The sequence below is a fragment of the Quercus lobata genome, chromosome 11 (assembly GCF_001633185.2).
Source record: "Quercus lobata isolate SW786 chromosome 11, ValleyOak3.0 Primary Assembly, whole genome shotgun sequence".
NCBI classification, from domain to species: Eukaryota; Viridiplantae; Streptophyta; class Magnoliopsida; order Fagales; family Fagaceae; genus Quercus; species Quercus lobata.
The window spans coordinates 53,930,817-53,942,372 of NC_044914.1; the positions used below are offsets into that span (position 1 = coordinate 53,930,817).

Here is an 11,556-nt window from a genome sequence, read left to right on the forward strand (position 1 = left end):
CATTTTACTTGTGCTAAAGATTTATGGGATGAACTTAATGGTCGTTATGGGTTTGAGGATGAGGGTGCTAAAAAATTTGCTACGGCTAAATTTATTTCTTTTCAAATGGTTGAGGAAAAAAGTGTTTCTAGCCAAATTGAAGATTTTCAAAAATTAGTATCCGACCTAGCTAAAGAGGGTGATGTTTTACCCGAGAGGTTTGTGGCTCATGGCCTAGTGTTTAAGTTGCCGGACTCTTGGAAAGAGTATAAACACTGGTATAGCCACCATAGAACCTATTTAAATCTTCAACAAACTATTGTTGATATTCAAATTGAAGAAACAAATAGGATGTCGGAAAAAGTTTCTAGAGCTAAGGAATTTACTTCCAAGGCTAATGTTATAGAGGGAGGACCCTCTAGACCTCCACAACATAATAAGAAACATGATTTCAAGGGAAAAGGAAAATTTCATAATAAAAATGGCCCAAATCCTCAAATCCAAAAGAAAAAGGGTAATTGTTTTATTTGTGGCAAGGTAGGTCATTATGCGGCAACATGTAGGGTGAGGGGCAACTTCAACAACAATAAGAACAATAACAAAGGCTCTACATCAAATAGGGCAAATGTGGTGCAAACCGAAGAGATCATTGCGGCCGTGGTGTGTGAGGCACACTTGGTGACAAAAGTGAAGGGATGGGTAGTTGACTCAGCTTGCACAAGACACATTGGTGCATTCAAAGAGGAGTTTAGTTCCTACACTCCTATGGCGGAAGGCACCGAATATGTCTATATTGGAGACAATAGGTCCGTGCCGGTGAGTGGTAAAGGGAAGGTACTCTTGAAGCTAACTTCCAGTAAAACTCTTTCACTCAATAATGTCCTTCATGTACCTCACTTTTGGCACAATCTCATTTCGGTACATTTACTTGGTAAGGCCGGTATTAAAGTTTTATTTGATGGTGGCATAGTTGCTTTAACTAAGAATGAAGTCTTTGTTGGTAAGGACTATGATGATGAAGGTCTCTTTGTACTTAATGTTGATCAAGTTATTAATGAAAAAGGTTCATCTTCTTGTGCTTACTTAGTTGATTCCATTGATGTTTGGCATGGTAGACTTGGACATGTTAATCTTGGCTATATAAAGAAAATGAAAAAATGTGGAATTATTAACTCACTAAGTGAAGCTAATATGGACAAATGTGAAATTTGTGCCGAAAATAAAATCACCAAGAAACCTTGTAAATCTATAACAAGAGAAACCGAGCTTCTTGAATTGGTACATAGTGACTTGGGTGATTTAAAACACACTATGACTAGAGGTGGTAAAAGATTTTATGTGATCTTTGTTGATGACCACTCTAGATTCACTAAACTTTATTTACTAAGAACCAAAGATGAAGCTTTGGAGATGTTTATAAAGTATAAAAGTGAAGTTGAGAACCAAAAGAATAAAAGGATTAAAAGACTTAGAACCTATAGAGGTGGTGAATATGAGTCTAATCCTTTTAAGGAATTTTGTGAACAAAATGGCATAATACATGAGGTAACTCCACCTTATTCATCGGAATCTAATGGAATAGCCGAAAGAAAAAATAGAACTCTTAAAGAGATGATGAATGCTATGCTTGTTAGTTCTGGACTATCCTCCAACATGTGGGGGGAGGCCATTCTTTCGGCTTGCCATATTCAAAATAAGGTACCTCATAAGAAAACCGGTAAAACTCCTTATGAACTTTGGGAAGGGCGTAAGCCTAACTTGGAATACATCAAAGTGTGGAGGTGCTTGGCTAAGGTTATGCTACCCGAGCCTAAAAGGAGAAAACTTGGTTCTAGAACATGTGATTGTGTGTTTATTGGTTATGCGTGCAATAGTTCATGCTATAGATTTCTTGTCATCAAAAGTGATATATTAGAATCATACACTATTATTGAATCCGAAAATGCCATATTCTTTGAGCATGTGTTTCCTTTGAAAAATAAGGAAAAAAAATTGCATGATTTTATTGAAATTTCTAATGACTTTGTTGATGATGTGTAAGAAATAAGAAGGAGCAAACGAGCTAGGAAGGAAAAGGATTACGGTAACGATTTTCTTGCCTATGTCGTTGAAGATGAACCTGTAAGTTACTATGGTGCAATTAAATCCGTAGATGCACCTTTTTGGTTGGAAGCAATTAATAATGAATTAGAATCTATTATGTCTAATCACACTTGGGAATTAGTTGAGCTTCCACCCAAGGTTAAACCTATTGGTTGCAAATGGGTGTTTAAAAGGAAATTAAAACCGGATGGTACAATTGATAAGTTTAAAACTCGCTTAATAGCCAAGGGCTATAAGCAAAAACATAATGTGGATTATTTTGATACTTATTCTCCGGTTACTAAAATTGCATCTATTAGAATTTTATTTGTCATTGCTTCTATTTACAAACTTGTAGTACATCAAATGGATGTTAAAACTGCTTTTCTAAATGGTGATTTAGAAGAAGAGATTTATATGGAGCAACCCGAGAGTTATGTAGTTCTTGGACAAGAACATAAAGTTTGTAAGTTAGTTAAATCTTTATATGGTTTAAAACAAACACCTGAATAATGGCATGAAAAATTTGATAATGTTATGCTTACACATGGGTATGTGATCAATGGTGCCGATAAATGCATATATAGCAATTTTATTAATAATGAAGGTGTTATTATATGTTTATATGTTGATGACTTGCTTATATTTGGAACTAGCCTTGATGTTGTGCATGATGCTAAACACTTTCTTACCTCTAATTTTGATATGAAAGATTTGGGTGAGGCAAATATAATCTTGGGCATCAAGATCCTTAGGGATAATGATTGCATTACACTATCACAATCTCACTATGTAGAGAAAATTCTTAAAAAGTTTGAACACTTTGATATGTCACCTAGGTCTACTCCTTTTGACTCAAAGGTGCACTTGATTAAAAATCGTGGTGATAGTGTTTCACAAGATAAATATGCATAAATCATTGGTAGTTTGATGTTTTTGACAAACTGTACTCGCCCTGATATTGCATATGCTGTTGGTAGATTGAGTAGATATACTCATAATCCTAGTATTGAACATTGGGATGCAATATCTAGATTGTTGAGATATTTAAAGGGTACTTTTGATTAGGGTTTGTCATATTGTGGTTATCCTGCTATTTTAGAAGGATATTGTGATGCTAATTGGATCTCTGATACATATGAGGTAAAGCCCACTAGTGGATATGTGTTCACACTAGCTGGAGGGGCCGTCTCTTGGAAATCATCCAAGCAGACTTGCATAGCGAGATCCACCATGGAATCAGAGTTAGTAGCCTTAGAAAAGGCTAGGTCCGAAGCTGAGTGGCTTAGGAGTTTGTTAATTGATATACCATTGTATACTAATTCTATTACCTCTATTTGCATGCATTGTGATTGTCAGGCTTCCATAACACGTGCTAAGAACAAAATCTATAATGGGAAAAGTCGACATATCTGATGGAGGCACAATATTGTGAGGCAGCTCATTGGTAATAGTGTAATGTCCTTAGACTTTGTGAGGTCAGAAAGGAATTTGGCTGATTCTTTGACCAAGCCACTAGCAAGAAGGCTGGTGAGTGAGACATCGAGGGGGATAAGACTGATACCCAAATTGTGACACTATGGCCAATGCCCAACCTCTATGATGGGTGATTCCACACAAGGGGTTAAATGGATAAAGGTCATTTATGGTCCATATGGGCACTGTCAGTTATTATGTATTCCGCTATCTTATTGAGGAGATTAGTGATGAGTCCATCCCTATGGTGTGAGACAGTGCTAAGTTGCAGATTGTTGGAGGATGAGCTCTAGCTCTTAATGGATCCATAGTCCCTACCTGTTGGGATGGGGTGTACTGCACACACTCTTGATAGATGCCACCTATGTGGGAGTGGAAGTTGTGCCGCTTCCTATGAGACTTGGGTAGGTCTCTAGAGCTCTCATGAAACCTAATGGCGCATGGCTTGTATAAGGCGCCAACCCGCTTATGAAACAACCTTGGTAAAGAAAGGTATGTGGGTGGTAAGTTTGGTTGTCTAATAGTTTGGTTAAAAGAGTCCAACTCTACCATTGTCTAGTAGTTCCTACTTATTTACCATAAGTATGGTTAAAACCTTAGAGTACCATATTGATGCATGCCTTCTTGAGTTTATTGCCTTTCCTAGTTTAGTGTTTGTAACATGTGGGGGATTGTTGGAGTATGCGTGTGTCTCAAACACTTAATGTATGTTTGTGTCCCACATTGGTTAGGAATGAATCTTGTTATGAGTTTATAAGGGTTTGCACATCTTAGGTGGTAAGTTGGATCACAATAGGCTAGGTGTTGGCTTGGGCTTGGGTTTGGGTTTGTTACATCATTCTTGGGCCTCATTCTATTTCCTTTCTTTTCCTTTCAGCCCTTTTTTGGTTCTGCCCGTTGGGCATTAAACAGCAGCCCGTTGGGGCATTTAATGTTCAATTCGTTGGGCATCAATCTGCACAGTAACCGTTAGGCCTAGTCCTCTTGTCAGCCCACTTGTCTTACATGTTGGTATATATATAAAACCCTACAACACACACTATTCATTCAACATTTTCTTCTTCCTCTTCTCCAGCCGTATCTCCCCTGTTTTGCTCTGTTTTGTTGCACAAAATTTTAGCTTCAATTTTTAAAGAAAGGAAAGGCAAGAGTAACGTTGTTCCTAGTTCTTCTTGCTTGAGTGTGTGATCAACTTGAAGAAATTACTATAGTCTAATCTTGGGGGGTTGTTCGGCCGAGAGAGCCATTCACACCGAGTTCTACTCCGGGTGGCACGAATCAACCTTCAAAGACAACGCATTTGCATGATTCTATAGTTTGTGAGATCTTTCTAACTATATCTATTTATTTTTGTCATTGCTAATTTTTAGGGTTTGTATTGTTGAATCAAAACTTGTTTATTTAGCCATATTTTCCAACAGAATATATATAGTAATGTACTTTTCCCACAAACACAAATTAAAAGTATTTTCATTCAATTTTTTTCTTGGCAAGTACATATTTTGCCAAGAGGGGGAAACAAAGGGAAGGGAACAGCCCAACTACATGAGTTCTATATGCAAGGTACTAACCAGCTACAACAACCATGTCCAACAATTTAGAGATATCATAAATTAGACAAAGAGGGCCATGAGCTCTAGCCTAAATGGCAGCTCCTGCTCCTATAAGAATAGGATGGAGAATATAGTTGTGTGTAACTTACTAATGAAAATACTATGAGAAAAAAATTTGCAAAATTGACTTGGTATGACATCTTTGGTTATTCCTTTTTTCCCTTTGAATTTTGTACTTTTTTAATAATGATTTTTCGTACTCATGGATGTGACTAGAATTCTTGTTTAAAATCAACATGCATATGTGAATCAAGGAAAAAATTGTAAAAAAAAAAAAAAGAGCCCTTACAGATATATCTACATATAGTTTGCTCTGTGATGTGAAGCTCCCAGTACAAGAATCCATTAAGATTTTTAAACTCAATTATTGAAATTCCTATGTTACTGAGACCAGCTTTTTCCTTCTTTCTTTCTTTTCATAGTTATTTATTTTAAATTTCCTATATGGTCTACACTTTAAAGTGATGCTACTCGTCTAATTGACCAGAAGTGAATCTTTCATTTGCCTTGATAAAAAAAGATCCCCAAAGAAACTGTTAAAAGCATCATTGAATGCTTTTCCATAGCCAAGGAATGAAACCAAACACAAATATTGCATTCAAACAAAAATTGTTTCTAAATGAGTAGAGTTCAAAACGTTGCTTGGTAACTCAGAAGCCAGGACAAGTGACCAAACTATTTCGTTGATATCTAGAATATCACACTTACATTACCACTACTGACTGAGACAGTTATTTGCCCTTGGAAACTTTAGTTTGCAACTATCAACCTGAATGTTATATGGACTTTCCACAGTACAAATGCGACTGATTCATGCATTAAACAATCAAACATATTAGATAAACTGAGGACCTCTAATCAAATTCAGAAATTTCCATAAGATTCACTACAAAAGCACCATATAAAAAATTACCCTCCACGTAATACTCTATCTTCATAATTCAAACACCCTAACAGCCCAACAAGTTAAAACACCCTAACAACCATATTATTCAAAGGATAAAACAACAATAGAATGAAAAAAATCTCTCTCTTCCATAAAACATTATTCAAAAGATAAAACATAAAACACCCTAAGTGCCAAAGTAGTGCCCTCCTAACAATCTTGCCTCCTTTTGTAGAAATTGAAGTTGTAAATATGGTTCTTCCATCACGACAAACATCTCTCTCTTCTTTCGTTTCTGAAAAATACGTGGTGCCATGAGGTAGAGTTCAGAATCCTTCTCAATGCCATCTAAGGTGCACACGCGTTCCATAACATTATGAATAGTATTACTTGGCTCCACTGAAAAAGCTGAGTTCCTTAACTCCACAACATCACAAATACGACTAAGTTATTGTGTCAACTGTAATGCTATTCCTCCTTTCTTCCCTTTGCTCTGTGTGGATGATGGTAAAACTCGCTTCTTTCATTTGTTTTGTGTTGGGTTAGGTGGTTGTGTGAGGTTAGGAGTCTCATCTTCATGAACGTCATCATCAACATTTGGAGAAGATGAGTCAGTAGAAGTATCACCTAACCCCTCCTTAGGTGTCTCAAGATCATCTGTTAACACACCTGAAGTGGGGGCCCATGCTAAATCTCCTGTAGCCGCAATGTCCTTAAACATAATGCCTAATAAGTCAACATTCTCCAAACCTTTCTCTTGAAATTTTGCAACTTCAGGAACCTTCTACAATTTTGAATATTTTCATTAATAACTCAAATAGCATGGTTTATCTACTAATACAAAATATGTACAATGGGTTATACAAAACATACCATTAGTTTCCTCTCCCACCACTCATCAGTTGCAGCCATTGTTCCTTTGGCTGCATTCCAACCCAATCTAGTTTCACTTCCCTTCAACTTATTCCAAAGTACCCAATCTTTCTTCAAACTATCCCATTTATGCTTATACTTCACCCTAGAATATTCATTTCCAGTTTTCTTTTCAAAAGTTGCTATAATATTTGCCCAACCCTTTTTACTAAAGTGGGTATTAAGTCGATTACCCTTAAATACCTCATCCACACAAGCTTCACAAAAGATAGTCATTACTTTTGATGGCCATTGAACTCTAACATTTGAGCTATTTTGGGATTGTTTGGTGTTGGGATTTGAATTCTCCTTATTCTTAACCATCTAAACAAAATATAGGTTTATTAATAACAATGTTCACACGTAATAAACTAGCAATACATTTTAGTTAAAAATTAGTAAACGGCAGAACTAGCAATAGAATAAGTAAGTGGTTGGAACCTGCTGTTAAGTAAGAATATATAAATAAATTTTTTGGGTCAGAAATAAGATGATTTGAAGCATCATGACTCATGACTGACCAGTGCTGCATGTGTTTGAGAACCATCTTGTTGTTTCTCATTGTTTTTGTAGATGGGCATGCATGAACCAATCTTTGTTTTTTATTCATTTTTTTGGCTGAACTGTAAAATTGAAAAGAAACAACAACACAATAAACTAGATGCCCAAAGCAAAAGGCAAAAACAAAAGACATAAGAACAAACAAAATTACTTAAGGCCTCTTTGAGCGCACTAAGCTAGAAACACAATGAGGAGGATTCCATAGACAAATTAAAAAAAAGAAAAAAAAACTGAGAATTTACCCCACTTAGCAAGCATGTGAGCAGCCACATTCCACTGCCTATTCATCATAGAAAGCTAAATTCTAATCTCGCCACATTCTAAGGTCAGCTTAAGTGTAGGTTCAATTTAAAAGGCAGCAAGAACAAATTGGATGAAACAAATGCCTAAATTTTTTAATGAATCATAAATTTAATTGATGATAATAAAAATAAATAAATAAATAATAAAAACACATGCAAAAAGGACATGTTATAGTATACAGCACTTCAAAACAACATTATAATAGAAAAGCAAACAACATCAAGCATCTTCAAATGTTTTGAGTAATACACTCCTAACTGCAAAAACACTTAATTGCAAAAGTAAAAGCACTGCAAAACACTCTTAAACTGCAAAAGCACATCAGAACAACAACCTAAAATTTTCCATCAACCCCATCTATCTGAATTTTTTTTTTTTTTAAACTTCACAACCAGTAAATAAACAGCAGCAGCAACAATACTTGAAATATTCTTCAAACCCATATACTTTCCAACAAGAAAAAACGAACCCCATCCAATCCAAATGGTTTTGATCAACCTCATCTGTCTGAAATTGTTTTAAAAACTTCACAACCAATAAAGAAACAACAGCAACAACAACAAATCCCTTAGTCATGTAAGTTCTAATATTTTGAGTTTATTCAGTCATCTAAACTAACATGCAAAAACCCAAATCAATATAATTATTTCAGAGATGGGTAATGGAGAATGTTTACCTGGAAATCATGATGCAGAACAACGACGGAAATCGGAGAGAGCAGCTGAGCAATAACAGAGAAGAAAGAAGTGAATATCGTGAAATTGATAGGGAGAGAACCAAGACTCATGAGATACGTGAATGTTTACCTGGAAAATGGAAATCGTGATGCAGAACAACGACGACAATTGGAGAGAGCAACTGAGGAATAACAGAGAAGAAAGAAGTGAATATCGTGAAATTGATGAGGAGAGAACCAAGACTAATGATATATATATATATATATATATATGGAGAAAGGATAGGCTGGGATTTCAGTAAATAATTTCCTGAACTGCGCTAAACAATTAGCGGCAACCCAATTGCTACAACCGCACGATGTTGAAAAAGCAGTAGAAAATTTCATTTTCAGAATTGCGAAAATCTGCAGAATTGAAAACGCAATCCCGCAAATATCGCCTAGCCAAACTCAATCCCAGAATTGCGATTCGCGAAACTGCCGTTCTGTGCAATGTAAACGCCTAAACAAACGGGCCCTAAGTGCGGAATAAAAGTAAATTAAGTGCAATTAACCGAGACTACTACCTAGTGCATGGGCATACATAATTAACAATTAAATGCGAAGCACAAGGAATAAAGGAAGAGAGATGCAAACACAAGATAACACGGCGATGTATTATCGAAGAGGAAAATCGAAGTGCTCGGAGTAAAAAAACCTCTCCATAGCCCTCTAAGCTGAATCAATCCACTAGTAAATAAGTTGTAGTACAAGGATTACAATATAGACCCTCCAAGCCTAGACTACTCTTTGTACTTAGACCCTCCGAGTGCCAACTACCAATGGGCTTCACTGAGCCCTGTCGTCACTAGCTTTCCGAATCTCGCAATCAACTCCAATTGCATCCACCAAAGAATGGTTTCATCCAATACTTCTCATGAGCACCAAAACAACTCACAACACTCAGAATGGGTGAGGTATGTGTATGAGCTAAAAACCTCTCAAAGAGTATGGAATTAGAGAAGTAGGAATAGAGGAAAACTAAGAGAAATGTGTAGAGGATTGTGAGTGTGCAATTTCTAATTCTTAAATAGATTTCTAGGGTTTTTTTCTCTGAAATTACGCTTACAATTTCATGGGTAATATGGGCTTATACAATGTGGGTAAAAAAATGAGAAAAATCACACAAATAGGCTGACGTGCTCGTGAGCTAGTTGTGAGCAAGTCGCAAGTTGCTCTGTTCTTCACCAATTTCGCACACTAATCCATTACATTGAATCCCACAAACATACAGGAGAAATGATTGATGAAATATAATCAAATTTGACATGAAATTAAAGTCAATAAATACAAAAATTGACAATCACAACTTTGCAATTTACATTGCTATTAGAAGTCCATTTAGCTAGCAAATGAATCACCCTTTCCATCTATATTGAGTCATTAACCCAGAAGGAAATGAACAAAATGAAAGAATGGGAATATATAACTCTTGGTATGTCTTTAACCATTTGTTTTATCTCTCAACTTATACACTAGCAACTATCATTAATATCTTGGGATGATACTCCAAAGCAATTATCAATGAATTGGCATCAAAACATAAACTATTGTCTTTTTATAGATTGATAACACAATTTTTTTTTTTTTTTGGGTGGAATAGAAATTCATTAAATAGAAAATAGAACAAACTTAGCCTTAATGACCACATCCATCCTAATTGAAAAGAGAAATGCTATGTCTACAACATTTCTACAACATTTTTACAACAAATCTTAAATGGCAAGTTGTTACTGGTTGTTATTGTTGGGGTAAAAAAGTAATCTTAGTGTTAGTTTTAAATTTGAACCAATAACAACTAACCACCCATGATTTGTTGTAAAAATGTTGTAAAAATGTTGTAGACGTAGCATCTCTCAATTGAAAAATACTTGTTCTAAATTAAGTAATTTACATTGCTACAAGAAGTCCATTTAGCTAGAGATGAGTCACCCTTTCCATATATATTGAGTTATTAAAGTACATCATATCACTATACATAACTTTCCATTTCATATTAACTTTCAAACTTATTGTTAAGATCCTAACTAATCTTAACTGAATTGGATTTGTTAATTCTTGAATGCAAAAAAAGCATGTAATAGTGCAGCAGAGATAGTTGTTGACATACTTTGGATGCATGAATGTTGCTATTTTTGGTATATTGGGTATAATTTAAGCAAAATAGGAGATGTCTTTTAGAATAAAAGTCCCGCCTCACATTTTTACTAACAATTAGTTCTAAGAAATTTCATATAACTTCAAAGAATTTGTAAGTTATGTACAACTAATAATTACAATTGCAACAAAATTATAGGTAAATTACCTTTGAAAAAAAAAAGGAATTTCAAAAGTTATGAGCTTTACCTTGTTGTATCTTATGTATATTTGAATTCAATGCAACTTTAGACTTGAGGCTTATAATTGAAATACCAACCACAGCCCCATAATGGTCACATCTCGACAGGCGACAAATGTTCCAACTCCCAATCACTCTTTCACCCATAGTCCATTCAATTGTTGTTCAAAACACCCAAACGCACCCACCCAAAGCATATCAGCCAGAAACCATCACAAATCCACCAAAAAAATAACAAAAACAAAAACAAAGTAAATCATAAACAAACAAATATATATATATATATATATATATATATATAAAGAGAGTGAGAGAGAGAGAGAGAGAGACATCTTGGGTAGCTGAATTTGAAGATTGTTTATTAATTTCACTAATGAGGATAGCAACACGGCTGTCCATGATTGAACTAAACTAGTGAACAGCCCTAATAGCACATTCAACTCAACATTAAAAACTAACGCTGAACCTGAAAGAAAAATATAAAAATTAACATTAAAACCACATTTGTCCTATCTATAGTATGTTAAAGGGAAAGTATTGGTCATACTGCTTAAAATCATATATATGCTTATGAAGGTATTCAAATCCAATGTATGTGTACAATAAATTGTATACAATGGGGTGAATGTTTTTGTGGTTAATGTTTATAGAAGTGGATATGCATGTGAATTTGTGCAAATATGCATGGCAA

At 35.2% G+C, this 11,556-nt stretch overlaps 1 protein-coding gene across 1 annotated transcript; it reads right to left on the bottom strand.

Moving 5' to 3' along the window:
• Positions 1-6,559: 6,559 nt before the first annotated feature.
• Positions 6,560-11,012, bottom strand: LOC115967159. Its single transcript, XM_031086229.1, has 6 exons — positions 10,874-11,012; positions 8,619-8,670; positions 8,489-8,533; positions 8,205-8,319; positions 6,910-7,272; positions 6,560-6,820 (listed from the first exon to the last, which is right to left on the bottom strand). Exons 1-6 carry the CDS (start codon positions 11,010-11,012, stop codon positions 6,560-6,562), a joined length of 975 nt encoding a protein of 324 aa, XP_030942089.1.
• Positions 11,013-11,556: the final 544 nt, after the last annotated feature.